The sequence below is a fragment of the Dothidotthia symphoricarpi genome (genome assembly GCF_010015815.1).
Source record: "Dothidotthia symphoricarpi CBS 119687 unplaced genomic scaffold P153scaffold_4, whole genome shotgun sequence".
NCBI lineage: Eukaryota > Fungi > Ascomycota > Dothideomycetes > Pleosporales > Dothidotthiaceae > Dothidotthia > Dothidotthia symphoricarpi.
The window spans coordinates 437853-451798 of record NW_022985011.1 but is presented as its reverse complement, the minus strand read 5'-3'; the positions used below and the strand labels follow the sequence as shown (position 1 = coordinate 451798).

At 50.6% G+C, this 13946-nt stretch overlaps 6 protein-coding genes across 6 annotated transcripts in view; 4 read left to right on the top strand and 2 right to left on the bottom strand.

The window, feature by feature from the left end:
- Nucleotides 1–574: 574 nt before the first annotated feature.
- On the top strand, nt 575–1750 carry P153DRAFT_373350 (tricarboxylate transport protein-like protein; the record flags this gene model as incomplete). The annotated part of the gene is made up of 5 exons (XM_033669455.1): nt 575–592; nt 638–709; nt 777–923; nt 1024–1467; nt 1523–1750. 5 exons carry the CDS (start codon nt 575–577, stop codon nt 1748–1750), a joined length of 909 nt encoding a protein of 302 aa, XP_033527017.1.
- P153DRAFT_393599 (DUF917-domain-containing protein) lies at nt 1508–5113 on the bottom strand. The gene is made up of 4 exons (XM_033671248.1): nt 5019–5113; nt 4899–4967; nt 2837–4744; nt 1508–2787 (listed from the first exon to the last, which is right to left on the bottom strand). Exons 1-4 carry the CDS (start codon nt 5060–5062, stop codon nt 1827–1829), a joined length of 2982 nt encoding a protein of 993 aa, XP_033527016.1. The 5' UTR covers nt 5063–5113; the 3' UTR covers nt 1508–1826.
- Nucleotides 5114–5646: 533 nt separating this feature from the next.
- P153DRAFT_382250 (uncharacterized protein) lies at nt 5647–7515 on the top strand (the record flags this gene model as incomplete). Its single annotated transcript, XM_033670120.1, has 4 exons — nt 5647–5872; nt 5919–6125; nt 6178–7236; nt 7295–7515. 4 exons carry the CDS (start codon nt 5647–5649, stop codon nt 7513–7515), a joined length of 1713 nt encoding a protein of 570 aa, XP_033527015.1.
- P153DRAFT_168734 (uncharacterized protein) lies at nt 7500–8527 on the bottom strand. The gene is made up of 3 exons (XM_033662294.1): nt 8345–8527; nt 8254–8291; nt 7500–8080 (listed from the first exon to the last, which is right to left on the bottom strand). Exons 1-3 carry the CDS (start codon nt 8362–8364, stop codon nt 7692–7694), a joined length of 447 nt encoding a protein of 148 aa, XP_033527014.1. The 5' UTR covers nt 8365–8527; the 3' UTR covers nt 7500–7691.
- A 1525-nt stretch (nt 8528–10052) lies between these two features.
- P153DRAFT_382249 (uncharacterized protein) lies at nt 10053–11868 on the top strand (the record flags this gene model as incomplete). Its single annotated transcript, XM_033670119.1, has 2 exons — nt 10053–11567; nt 11620–11868. The coding sequence occupies 2 exons, from the start codon at nt 10053–10055 to the stop codon at nt 11866–11868; spliced, it is 1764 nt and encodes a 587-aa protein (XP_033527013.1).
- A 585-nt stretch (nt 11869–12453) lies between these two features.
- Nucleotides 12454–13946, top strand: part of P153DRAFT_333051 (APH-domain-containing protein) — a 1903-nt gene continuing 410 nt past the window's right edge. Inside the window, exons 1-3 of the mRNA XM_033665547.1 lie at nt 12454–12914; nt 13027–13668; nt 13725–13945. Coding sequence (XP_033527012.1) covers nt 12576–12914; nt 13027–13668; nt 13725–13945 — 1202 coding nt within the window. The 5' untranslated portion in view covers nt 12454–12575. The remainder of the gene's footprint in view (nt 12915–13026; nt 13669–13724; nt 13946) is intronic.

Below are 13946 nucleotides of genomic sequence, written 5' to 3'. Positions count from 1 at the left end.
GGCAAAGAGCATGGTAACGAGGCGATGAACAGGAAACGCGAGACCCTACCTCTCGGTCAATCGAAATACCAGGAACCAGGGTGTAGCGAAGTCATGCAATAGCTTGACAACTACAACTAAGTTTAGTGAAGAACTCTTGTGCCTAGATTTTGAGTAGTATACATCTTACGTGTACTCAAACAAATTTTAATTGTGTAGTTATGCAGCTTGTAGGAGCCACAAAGAATGAAGCTTACCATCTGGCTTTTACAGTCGACCGAGAGCCTACGTGACGTCATCTTCCAGAGTCATGTCACAAACGTATCTCTATGAAGAAAATCCAAATATCGCTAAGGTAAAATCTAAACTGCTGCGCTCCTGAGATAGCAGTACATAGACGTGTTCGTGGAAATGTGAGGCAAGGCTCACAAAACGCGTCATCACGTGCTGATCCGAAATTGATTTGCCATTGATTCGGCTAGATATCGGCTGCACACGCTTATGCGATTCGTGATTTCGTGATGTACATACCAGGAACAACATTTTGTACTATTGCTATATTCTTTTAGACCGTATCTATATATTATTAATAAATATGGTGTCCGGAACCAATGTACGTACAATTCTGTCACCATTGTAGCGCGCTAATTGGTTGTAGGATAAAAATACACCCGCCGTAGTCTCCCTCGTCGCGGGTGGGATCGCAGGGGGCATTGAAGGGTTCCTGTCGGTATGACCTACGATCAAAACTAGAAAACAACAACGGGAAGTTATTGTGTACCTGATATCTCGAACAGTATCCCTTGGAATTCGCTAAGACTCGAGTCCAATTGAGAGCTGAGAAAGGCGTGCCAACTCCACGGAATCCTTTCCTTGTCGTGACGCAGGTATACCAGAATGAAGGTATCAGGGCTATGTACAAGGGATGTGGTGCTCTTGTTGTGGTAGGTGTCCTCTTTTCATCTCTTCGTGTGCAATTCCCATGCCATTCGTTTCGTCCTCTATTCTAAATGCAACCAAAAAAACACGCTAACCTACGGATAGGGCTCAATAGCTAAAGACGGCGTGCGCTTTCTCTTTTTCGACCAAATCAAAGAGTCTTTCGCAGACCCTGAAACTGGTACTCTATCGCCTTTACGCAACCTGCTGGCTGGCATGACCGCTGGTGTTATAGCATCTACTACGGCAGTCACTCCAACCGAGCGAATTAAGACAGCCCTCATCGACGACGCACGAAACGAGAAGAGATTCCGTTCAGGACTGCACGCGACCAGGGTTATCTGGCAAGAGCATGGAATCCTTGGCCTGTACCGAGGGTACGCAGGAACCACTCTTAAACAAGCATCAGCCACAGCTTTCCGAATGGGTACCTACAATATCCTCAAAGACTTCGAAAAGACAAGAAACATCGAACAGAATACCGCCATTAACTTTGCCAATGGGTCTGTGGCAGGTGTTATCACGACGCTTGCCACCCAGCCTTTTGATGTATGAAACTTTCAAGTGTGAAACTCCTTTGAGACGTATACCAACATCATTCCAGGTTATCAAAACAAGATCCCAAAGTGCGAAAGGAACGAGTACCATTGAAGCTATAAAGAGCGTTCTTCTCGATTACGGTGTCAAAGGGTTCTGGAAGGGCACAACTATGCGTCTAGGACGCACTGTGTTCAGCGGCGGAATTCTTTTTACGAGCTATGAGGCAGCGGTCAAGATCATCTCGCCACTGTACTCTGGGAGCAAACACGCTTCAGACTCTGAGGTCGCGTAGACTGGATTTTGCACTCCAAAGTCTTCATTGCCTGGTTCTCAGATATCTATTTTCGACTGCTAATCGCCTGTATTCTTCATACCACACCATCATACTCATCGATGACACTAACTGGCTTTACAAACTTACCCAGCGGTCTGTATTCCAGATGGTTCAATCCGAAGGACTTTGGTCCTCCTATCTCGATGCCCCTTGGACTTGTCCACCGCTCGCTAGCGGTGATACCAATGACCGATACCAGCAAACCATATCGATATTCAGGAGTACCGATCGCCTCTCCATTCTGTGCATCGATAACCGAAACCAGATCTGGTACAATAGCTAACACGTCCTCATTTTTTTCTTCCCCAGTTTTGCTCTCCTCGCCGTCCGGTATCCGTATCACCGCAATGTTCTCATTCTTGAAGGGAATCTTGATCTTCCCTGAGAACTCAGCACCTATGCCCTCAACAATGACTTCGCCATACACGTGGCCCATATAGAGCTTGCGCTCGACGCCCACAATCTTGCCTTTGAACAGAACACGGCCTGTTTCCTTGCCGCCCACCGCGTTGATGATGGACTCGCCCACAGTGTCAATTCTGTTTTCTTTTCTCGCTCGTGCGACTTCTCTACCAATACGCCACGATAAAGAGATTGTGTGTTCGACTGCCCAGCGTCTTGTCTCAGCACCTGTGACAGGCGCATCGGCGGTGCCAACAGCACTTCCCATCTGACTCAAGGCTGCTCTGAGAACTTGCTCAACCTTCAAATCGCTTGATGCCGTGGGCATGTACAGCACATTCCCGTTACCGTCAGCTATGCAGACGGGTGCAAAGACGATCTCGCGCTCTCCAAAGACGACTGGTGTAGTTTGCCACTTAGTGGGATATGCGCGACCCATCCAGTCTGCATCTACGCAGGGTACGTTCATGTTGGTTGATGCGCCCAAGACGAGGCCTTGCAACCCATTTGAACCCCCTATCTCAAGAGGGATGATATGCGTGGCGCGACCGCCTTCGAAGAGCTTGTAGAGATGCGTTTGTGCGTCCATCATTCTTCCATAGTAGTTAGCATATGCACAGGCGAAAGAAAGGAATTGCTTACTCGTCAGCAGATAGCTTCTCGATGCCTACCGTAGGGCTTCCCGCACCGCCACCCGATCCCACTAGATCGTCATCTTTCAGATCATCCGGGCTGACCACTCGCGCAGTTCCACCAGAACGGAGTATCCCTCGTACTCGTAGCATAGTTGCGTATGGCGAGCCACCGCCTCCTGTTCCCATGATGTAGCAGCCGATCGATATCCAACCAAGGTCAGTCTCCGAGATCCACCATTCTCGGTTGATCACTTTAGGTTTGTATGCTGTAATATCGATATCTAGTATAGCATCATCTTCAGCTGATGTGTCTTCCGTGGTCTCTGGAGCAACGGTGTCAAGCGCATCATTCAATGCAGTCGCAGAATCCTCTTCTTTGGTGACATTTGACTGTGTAAAGTCGTTCGACCGAGAGTAATCGAAATCGCCAGCTGCTCTTACAATAAAGCGGGTCTTATTCGCAACATATGGCAGTGGCAAGTCTTCTATCTCGACAATTTCAACTGACTCTGGAGAAGCTCCTGCTTCAATTGTTCTCTGTTTGGCTTCTTCTGATATCTCGGCAAGTAGTTCCTTGGTGGTCTTCTCCTCGGTAGATTTGATAGTGTCGACTACAGCACTGACTCGAGCCATCGCGGCACCAATTGCGTTTGCCACACCAGACCACTCTGGCTTGATCACTCTGCTCGCACCTTTGAGTGTATCAGGTGCTACAACTGCGCCGCCTCCAACAAGCAAGACAGGAAGGTCTTCGGGCGAGGTCTTCATCGTGTCTATGATGCGTTCAAGTATTTTTTTGACCTCTGCCTTGAAATCTGCCACGTCTTTCTCGTTAAGCTTCCCTCTTACCCTCTCCGGCTCACCTATGCTGACAACTGACGAGCCAGCCACAACGTAGTCCGTAGCTGTCGGTACATCTCCGTTGAAGACTAACGCCTTCTCTGGCAGTTTGTACCCAACAGACTCTGGCCCAACCTGTAACTTCCCATTCACCCTCCTGACCAGACTTCCACCACCCAGTCCTATGCTCTTTACATCTGGATACGAGAAGTTCATTCTTACACCCGAAAGCTCCGAGTATGCTGCTTGTTGTCTTGGAAATCCGTTCGCAAGCAGCAAACCTACGTCTGTCGTCGTTCCACCGACATCGACTACCATCATAGCCTCGGCCTTTTCTTGCTGTCCTACAAGGAAAGCAGCTCCACGCATACTGTTTGTTGGGCCTGAGGAAAATGTACGGATCGGTAGGCGACTCGCCGCCTCGCCGCTCAGAAGTGTGCCATCGTTTTGTGTGATGAAGACGGGGCAATTCAGTCCGAGCTTCTTGATAGGAGCTTGGAAAGAGGCAATTGTTCGTCGCGCAAATGCCAAGATGGAAGCGTTCAAGATAGCTGCATTCTCACGTTCAAGGAACCCAAGATTAGCGACGGTTTTGCTTAGGACGATATCGACTCGATCGCCCAGTTCGCGCTTGATGATCTCTGCTGCCCGCTCTTCCTGCTTCTCAGATGTGTCAATAGGGCTGAAGACACCGTTCACAACGATGCTCTTAATACCCTTTTCCTTGATAGTCTTACATTGGTCTACAATCTCCTGTTCCTTGATATCAGAAATCAAGTCACCGTCCACTTGCAACCCACCTTGAACCAATGCATAGTGACCTAAGATAATCTTGCGCAAGGAGGTAGGCCAGTCTACGCAAGGTGGTGCATGCTTGCTAAACGGTCCGGAGAGACGAAGCACTGCAACAGAGGAAAGGCGTGAAACATCGCGAGTTACAACAGCATTTATAAACGCTGTCGTTCCTATCGTCAAGCTGGCTACAGAGTCCGGATCGACTGACGCTGAGCCGAACATGGTGGTGATAGCGTTGGAAATGCCATGGCTTGGATCGGCCGTTGTTGGGGCTTTGTGCCTTTGCAAAGTGTCAGCTTCCAAGTTGATGCTCAAGATGACACTGGATCAGATTGTAGCGGATATGCTTGTGACTCGATGACACTGCACTGTGAGAGGGCAGGCAGTAGTTGCACCGATCACGTGTCTTGTATAGTCAAAAGAAGCACCCTCACCAAGCAACAATTCCCCTACCGGGTTCACCGGATTTGGAAGGATCGATGATAACTCCATCGGTGTTTGTGCTGTTTTTCAAAGTCAGTGTTTTGACCTTAATACTCGTGGTACAGTCTTACCCGCCGACATCGACACCAATGCGCAGGTTCTTTGAGACTTCCATAATAAGTTATCTCCGCACCACAAACTGACAAGCGAGTAGCAACAATCAATCGCACTTTGGATGTTAGGGGAAGAGGGCGGTACACAAATTTGATCAGATCATCAGATAAGATTTCGTGTATGTGGGGCACGAGGTGTAGTGGGGGCTTGCATTAGTTCAGTTTGCGTGACTGCAGTCTGTGAACCCCTGCATGAATACACTCCCTCGGCTTGTTCACTACGAACATGGTATAACCATACCATGCGAAGTGCGTGCAGTACATATTGCATAAGATGGGTCGATAGCTGCAGGCTTATCAGTGATAATATGTTGTTCGAATCCGAGTATACCGAGTTCTTTACCCCTCACCACAAAACGGCTATCATGTCCCCACGGATCCTGACTTCCCCCTCGAGAACCGGAAGTGGGTAACTGAAATGATAGATCGTCACTAAAATCATCCGGAAAAACAACTAGCCCGTCATTCCTTCTTCTTCAACAAGAATCAACCCGGGACAGTTCCGTGGTGCAATACAAAGCACGAACCACTCAATCAGCGTGTGTGAGAAACAACCATATTTTTCTATCTTTCCAATCAGACACAGATGTCGAAACATAGTTTGAACTTAGGTGGGAGTTGGGCATCGTTGGGCCAAAAGCTCCGGTTGAAAGGTGATGAGACTCTGCATGAGCAGACAGGTGCTTGGAGTAATCGCGACCTGATTCCTCTACCTCCACGTCGGAGAACATGGGGCTGGTTCAACTTCTTCGGCTTTTGGGCCATAGCAAGCCTGAATGTTGGGAACTGGCAGACCCCCAGCACGTATCTAAGTACGCATGGAACCCCTCGAAACTGTCTTTTGCTAACACACGGAAGCTATGGGTCTATCTGTACCACAATCAATGCTTGTAATCGTTGTGGGTCGACTGCTCGTCGCAGGATTCGCAACCCTCATCGCTTGGACTGGATTGAAATGGCACATCGGCTTTACCGTACAGAACAGGTATAGTTGGGGCATGAGAGGAAGCTTTATCCCGTTGTTACAGAGAATCATGCTCAACTTCGTTTGGAATGCTGTGCAGTGTAAGGTCCTTCATGCATTCAAGACAACTACAGAGGGGCTGAACTGATACAGGTTGGAACGGCGGGCGGCTCTGTGCAGTCTGCATGACCGCCATTTGGCCTTCGTTTGCACAGATACCTAACACATTCGGCACGAGCATGCCCACGACGACACCCGAGTTCGTCGGCTTTGTTGTTTTCTGGTTCTTATCAACTCCGTTCCTTTGGCTGCGTCCAGAAAAGTTCAAGGTCCCTTTCCAAATCGTGTGCACCTGGTGTGGAGTTGGGATGCTAGCGTGGATGATTTGGGCACTGGCGGTCGCGAAAGGCGTTGGGCCGCTCTGGCACGCTGGACAAAACATACCTGCTGGATCACCGTTTGGCTCATCATGGCTGATGATGGCAGGAATCAATCAATCGATAGGCGGGTTGGCGGCTGGTATCACAAACGGCTCAGACTTTTCAAGGTATGCGCAATCACGCAGACACTATGTGTATGGTACCGTTACCAGCTGTTTGATAACTGGAATTCTCGTGTCGTTTGCTGGTCTGGTAACTGCGTCTGCTGCGCAGAAAATCTACGGCGAGGTATACTGGAATCCACCGGATCTATTGATGGTAATGATGGACAGCGGGAAGGGTTCTTCGAAGGCCCGCGCTGGAGTGTTCTTTTTGTCTGCAGGATTTGCTCTGACAGCGATGTTTGAGAACATATGTGGTAATGCTATTGCTGGTGGTATCGATCTAGCAGGGCTCTTCCCCCGTTACATCGACATCCGTCGGGGCGCCATCATCACGTTCCTCGCAGCCTGGATTGTTCAGCCATGGCAGTTGATCAATCGCGCCACTACTTTCATCGCAGTCTTATCGTCATTCTCGGTGTTCCTGGCACCGATCATAGGTATTATGGCATGCGACTACTACGTTCTACGAAAACGAAGAATTCGGCTGAGCCATTTGTACCATACGGAAGACTCGTGCTACTACTTCTGGAAGGGTTTCAACTGGCGGGCAATACCAGCTTGGATAAGCGGATGGGCTCCCACGATTGGGGGACTCATCATGACTGTTCGGGGCGACCTAAACCCTCCGAAAGTAGTGATTCAGCTATATTACATGGCGTTTTTGATCGGTTCGTATTGCGGAATCCTACGGCAGCACTTGTTAATGAATATTCACACTTGTTGCAGGCTTCTTCATTAGCGCTCTTGTGTTCTACACCCTCAACCTCATTTACCCGGTTCCCGACATGGGTCAAATGGATTCAGTCGACCTGTACGGTACCTTCACTGAGACAGAAGCCCGAAGGATTAGTATCGATGCGATGCATGAACACTCTATTTCGCGGTCTCCAATTAGCCAGAGGGCAGAAAAGAACGTCACGATTGGGGTCGGTGAAAAGTGCGTATAGAGACGTCGCATGCCCGTTGGCCGACGTCCTGCCTATTTGACACGTAGGGTGGCTGGATTCGGTGGTTGTGGATTTCTTTCATGTGAAGTTGTGGATGCTAGACTTGTTTTTTTCCCACCATAATGAAGCCGTAAAACAAGGGGTCCCATCATTTCGAAGGGGACTACAGGACATCTTCAGACCAACCTTCTTCGTGTCATCTTTAACAGAGGCAAACGGAATTTCATCTCTGACGTGAAAAGGGTGAACAGACCCGCATAATTGCTTGGCAAACACTCTAGGGCGCGTAGCGGACCGAATGGAGGTTCGAAAACTGTGGTCGCCATATCTGGGAGTACCTGCCGTTTCTGTGAGAGGTCCGTCATCAGGAAGCGGATACAGATAGTGATAGCTGCGAGCTTGTCAAGAGGGATAAGAAATTGCAAAAAACAGATGGTATCTGCCCAAATGGAATTGCCTTTTGGCAGAGAGTATTGCGCTCGAGCTGACGAATAAATCAAAAGGTGGTGTTGTGCATGTTCTAGGGGAGAAAGGGGCTGATGAGCATCGCAAGGAAAACACTGTTCTAGAACTTCGTCAGCGACTAGATATCAAGACGTCGCCAATCGACATGCTTGTGTTCATCGATGGCCTGTTATCTCTACCCAAGACCATGTTCCTGCCACTACCCGCGACCAGCCAGGCCTCCTCGGTGATGTCCCTATCCCGGAGATAAAATTAACGGAAATTGTGTCACACCTTGAGTTGGATACTGTGCAGATGGTATCTTTACTGGTCTTCGGCGCATCAGGAATTGATCGATGTTGATCGCAGGCTTGCGTTGACTCACGCTTTCGGGCTTGGCAGCATAACGTGCTTCCTGCTGGCGGCAGATCTCCATCAAGTGCTCCGCCACCCGCTGAGTCTTATCTCCATTCTTTTCATTTGGAGCTGTGGACACTGTGGGCTTCGCCGACATACACATATGGCGGATTCAGTGCTCAATTGGCAGGTCAAGAGGCGCCTGACGTCAACGGGCTGCAGGTTAGAGTCGATATCCTCGCTGAGGTACGTGTTGGATGAGATGATCATCGGATAAGAAGCTAAGCACAGCGACTGCGACGCGTAATTTTTGCAGTTGTGTGCTGCGCACAGAAGCCGCAAGATATCCACCCTGGTTCAGTCGGCAACTTTCGCCTAGGAAAAACCCCCGACGATGGGCATTTGCGACACATATCGCGAAGAAGTTGCCCGGTGAGGTAGAAATATGCTTTTTGCCCAAGGCCAGGCTTGGCTAAAGCAACGCCAAACGTTCGAGTGGGCGTCTGCGGCATTCTTGACACAATTTCGGTGACTTTGAGGCTCTCCCAACCCGTTTTCCAAGGAGCTAGCGCGTAAAGGGGTCACTTTTTGTTGGGCTCCGTGCACAAAATAAGCTTCTCTGGCTTGCGGCTGTGGCTCCGTGGTCCCCATATCAGTGGACCTTCGCTCAAGGAGTTTGTCGCGCGGGATGCTTGGCATCAAGTCCGATACTCCTGGATCCGCTTTTGACGTTTCGTCGCCAGTTTCAGACTCTTTCCGCAGCACAAACCCTTGCCCTCACTTTCTGCTGTCAATCACCCGTCTCTGGCGTCCGTCTTGGCCATGATTTTCCTTGAGAAGATAACTGTCTGCACCAGTCCATGGTTGTCCACGCCAGCAACCCCAAACCCAACCGTCTGAGGCTCTAGGATAGTAAAACGGGCCCTGTTCGGCGACGATGACCTTCTTCGCTTTCATGCCCGAAGCTTCTCTCGCGGACATCTCCATATGTGCACGGGTCCTCGAGCTCCCCAATAGGAACAAAGCCTTGGTCCAGGAGATTTGCCAAGTTGTTCTCGGTGAACCACACCTACACCAGGATTATGCAATGATAGCCGGCATGCCACCTGCGGGTGATGCCTTTCACAGCGAAATTGCTCCTTGACACAACAAGACATGACGTTGGTTGCGCAGATCTAGCGAGCTCAACAAATCTATGTTAAGCATAAGGAGATGGACACACGTCAACGTCTAGGCGGAGCGGATACTGCCAAGGTTACAATCTTGTTTCCGGAATGCTATGAGGCGGAATGGACTTCAGAAGGCTATGCAAATGCACGTGCGTAGACACTTTCAGAGGTCTTATTCGGTGCTTCTTGTGGGACCAGGGGAGGGTACGCAACACTTCAAGACCGCCAAGCTTGCTCAGATTTGACTCCACCCCTACATTGCTGCTCAGAGTCGCTTCAATAACCGCCCGAGTTTGTTAGTCTACATGATGGGACAAGGTTCGAAACGCACAGGCGTGGGTACAGTCTAACCTCCCAAGCTGAGATCAAGATCTACAGTGGTTATTACTCCGCCTCCATCCTGCCCATTGCACATTTCGTTTTCTAGCGGCCCGGTGCTGATTTAATCCTTGTTTATCGTGTTTATACATTGCCTGCGTCCTGCATGTTTTCTATCTTTGACTTATTCTCAACCGTTTCCGTTTGTTAGTTTTTCTTGGTGCAGGCACCTCTTAGATTTCAGCAGAGATGGACAGCCGATTCCAGCCTGAAGGACTGTCTTACGACACCAAAGACACATTCAATCCTAATTTCGACAATGAAAACCAAGCCCGATATGCTGTCCAACCTGGTCAGCAACAACCCCAGTACCCTCTCCAGCCGAGCCGGCAACAACAGCAATACGGTATTCCATCAGGCAGCCCATCTCAACAAGCCCAATACGGTTTTCAAGGTGGTCCTCGCATATCCGGTCCACAGGAGAACGTTTACCCTCCTCAGTCAAACAATTACTCTCGCCTATCAGATCCACAACGAAGCCAATCGCCACCTCAACTCAATCCCCAACAGTCACAGTCTTCACTCCAATCTAACGACACTACCCGCACCAATACGTGGGTACATACGCCTAATGGCCCGCACCCATCTGGAGACGGATACTTTACTGGGCCAGTTGATAGCAATGGCTATCCAATTGATATCAAAGACCAACAGGCGGAAAGTCCATTCAATGACCCAGCTCTGCCCGTTCGCACGTTTGCCCAGCAGTCTTTGTTACCCCGGTCGCTACCTGCGTCCGTAGACATCGAGAAGCATGGGCACGACGACGGCCATGACCACAAGGGTTGGGATCACAACACAAAGATTCCACACAAGAAGGATCCGAACCAGCCATATATGACGTACGGCGAACGACTTCGCCACTTCACATGGGCATGGTACACATTGACTATGGCTACAGGCGGCATCAGCACTCTGATTGCGGTTCAGCCACATCCCTTCCCTGGTCTCATCACAATTGGTGCTATCTTCTACATTATGAACCTGGTCTTCTTTGCTAGTGTCACTACCACCATGGTCCTTCGCTTCACCAAGTTCCCCGGCACCTTCAAAGCATCAATCACGCACGAACGCGAGGCTCTGTTTCTCGGGCCTTTCTTCCTCTCGATTGCCACAATCATTACGGGAACCCAGAAGTATATCATCGAATCATACGAAGACAATCATCCAAACCGGGCGTGGGCTATCACCACCATGGCCATAGCCTTCTGGCTCTACACCTTCTTCGCCTTCTGTCTTGCGGCCTTCCAATACTCGTTCTGTTTCTGCGCGCACACGTACAAGCTCACCAGCTTCATGCCCTCTTGGCTTCTTCCCATCTTCCCAGTTATGCTTTCGGGTACCATTGCTTCAGTCATTGCGGCCAGCCAACCAGTTTCATCGAGAATGCCCATCATCGCCGCGGGGATGGGATGTCAGGGGCTGGGTTTTACTGTCGCTATTCTGATGTACGCGCATTACATTGGCAGGCTTATGCAAGTTGGTTATCCAGATCGAGAGCACCGAGGTGCCATGTTCATTGGCGTCGGCCCACCTTCTTTCACAATTCTGGCTTTCATCGGCATGGCCAAAGCTCTCCCCGATGATTTCGATCTGCAGGGCGACGGTTTACTAGACAGTAAAGTGATCCGAACGATGGCGCTTGTCGTCGCACTGTTCCTATGGGTGCTGGCCATGTGGTTCTTCATGATCGCCTTTGTTGCCGTAAGTACCATACCCACTTCGACACTCCATGCAGTTACTAACATAACCCCAGGTCATCAACTCGTGGGCTGTCTACTTCCATCTGGGCTGGTGGGCCATGGTATTCCCCAACACAGGCTTCGTCATCGCCACCATATCGATTGGCAACACGCTCAAAGACGACACGATTCTGTTTGTGGGGAACGGCCTCACCATTGCTATTCTCGTTATGTGGGTTTTCGTTTTGTTTAATCATATTCGCGCCGTTATCGTCGGCGATATCATGTACCCTGGGCGCGATGAGGATATCGCGGACCATTAGACTTCTTCTAGCTATACCACACTTTTTGTCGCTGTTCATCACAGTCGCTTCTCTTGAAGCACCCAGCTACTCGCTCGCTTACTAACTGACTCACTCATTTTGCATTGAAAGACTTGCGTAGTGTCGTGCCGCAAAAATAACAAACATTCTTTTACACCCATTCTCTCTGCTGCGTGCCACTTTCCACAACCTATCCCTTGTTTCGCTTTGTAATCTCAACCTCGATTGCGCTTTCCATTCGTCTCTTCGTATTGAAAAACCATGCGTTTGGGTGTTTGAGTGCTTGAACCCCCAACCCCCGTACAAGTTTCGTAGTGACATTCGTGGTACGGGCAGCTTGTCGGGAGGAAGGAGATATGACACAGTCAAGCAAGGTACGGCGGTCTTATGACGGGATTTCATAGGTAGGCAAGGTGGATATAGTGTCTTTCAACTATGGACGATAAGAATAGACATATAGACGCTTACGAAGGTATGTACGTACCTACGCACCTTCCTTTCACTACCCCGCAATAAGCTAGCGAGCCCCCATGAACGGAACGGGACGCCTCAAGCATCATCACCGAGGCTAAACAACAAACGACGCTCGACACAGCTTACTCGAACAAGAACAACAACACCGCATTGTCAAAATGTAGTACCAGAACAGTGTCTTGCACATATCGAGAATATCAATAAGTAAGCAAGACAAACACCCTAAAGCCATCATGCCATCTCAACCCACCACGTCACCATCTCACGCCCATGCACTTGACGACACAAAACTCGGCGCCTACCTCATCGCCCACCTCCCTTCCCTCACCCTCCCCATCACTTCGACAAAGATCGGTTACGGCCAAAGCAACCCAACGTTCTTCATTGACGACGCAAACCACACGCGATACATCCTGCGGAAGAAACCGGCGGGGCGCATCATCTCGCCCGTTGCACATCAAGTGGAGCGCGAGTACACGGTGTTGAAGGCGTTGGGGAGTGTAGATGGGTTTCCAGTACCTCGGGTGTATTGTTTGTGTATAGATGAAGGGGTAGTGGGGACGGTGTTTTACGTATGTAAGATGTGTTCGATTGATCGAGAGTGAGAAATCACATGATTCTCCCATCACCCCAACACAATCCCACACATACAACACAACAAACCCCCCCTAACAAACGCCCCAGGTAATGCAATACATCCCAGGCCGCATAATCACCGACCCCAACCTCTCGACACTCCCCCCCTCCCAACGCCGCCCAGCCTGGTTCTCCCTCATCAGCACGCTAGCATGGCTCCACTCACTGGACCCCAACGCCCTCGGCCTCTCCAAGTTCGGCAAGCAATCCGCCTTCTACCCCCGCCACTGCACGACCTTCTCGCGCATCGAAGCGCAGCAAGCCCGAGTCAAAGACCCGCGCACTAACCGTCCCCTCGGCCGCGCACACCCCCACTTCGACGACATCGTGGCTTTCATCCGCGCCAATGCGCCCCCGGACCGCTGCTGCATCGTCCACGGCGACTACAAGTTCGATAACGTCGTGCTGCATCCTACCGAGCCCAGGGTTATTGCTGTGCTGGACTGGGAGCTTAGCACGCTCGGCCATCCACTGCTGGATGCCGTGTATGTGACGGGTCCGTATTGGAATCGTGCGCGTGGAACGGAGGCAGCGAGGGACGATCAAGGCGGGGCGTGCTACGATGCTGCAAGGCAGGCGGAGAGTGGGATGCCGGGTTTCGACGAGCTGGTGGGGGAGTATGCGAGGATCGCGGGGTGGGATCCGAGGGGCGAGGGGTGGGAGGTCGCGAAGGTGTTTCATTTGTTGCGGGTGAGTATTTCACGGGGGGGTTGAGGGCTGTAGTGATGGCGCTGATGATACGATAGGGAAGCACGATTAGCCATGGGATTCAGGCACGCACGCTGACGGGCCAGGCTAGCAGTGCCTTTTCCCACACGTACTTTGAGAACACGAGGCGCGGGCTGGACACGGCTTGGGGTGTGGTACGGGATATGCAGACGAGGGAGAAGGAGAGGGAGAAGGAGAGGGAGAAGGAGAGGGAGAAGGAGAGGGAGAAGGAGAGGGAGAAGGAGAGGGAGAAGGAGAGG

What these genes read in the sequence shown, in the direction of transcription:
- P153DRAFT_393599 (XM_033671248.1), bottom strand. Translation starts at nt 5,062, where the DNA reads ATGGAAGTCTCAAAGAACCTGCGCATTGGTGTCGATGTCGGCGG. An exon ending in ATTGGTGTCGATGTCGGCGG is followed by an intron (nt 4,968 to 5,018) that starts GTAAGACTGTAC and finishes TTTGAAAAACAG; the next exon opens with CACAAACACCGATGGAGTTA. An exon ending in GGTAGGGGAATTGTTGCTTG is followed by an intron (nt 4,745 to 4,898) that starts GTGAGGGTGCTT and finishes CACTTTGCAAAG; the next exon opens with GCACAAAGCCCCAACAACGG.
- P153DRAFT_168734 (XM_033662294.1), bottom strand. Translation starts at nt 8,364, where the DNA reads ATGCTGCCAAGCCCGAAAGC. An exon ending in ATGCTGCCAAGCCCGAAAGC is followed by an intron (nt 8,292 to 8,344) that starts GTGAGTCAACGC and finishes GATGCGCCGAAG; the next exon opens with ACCAGTAAAGATACCATCTG. An exon ending in TGCACAGTATCCAACTCAAG is followed by an intron (nt 8,081 to 8,253) that starts GTGTGACACAAT and finishes ACGAAGTTCTAG; the next exon opens with AACAGTGTTTTCCTTGCGAT.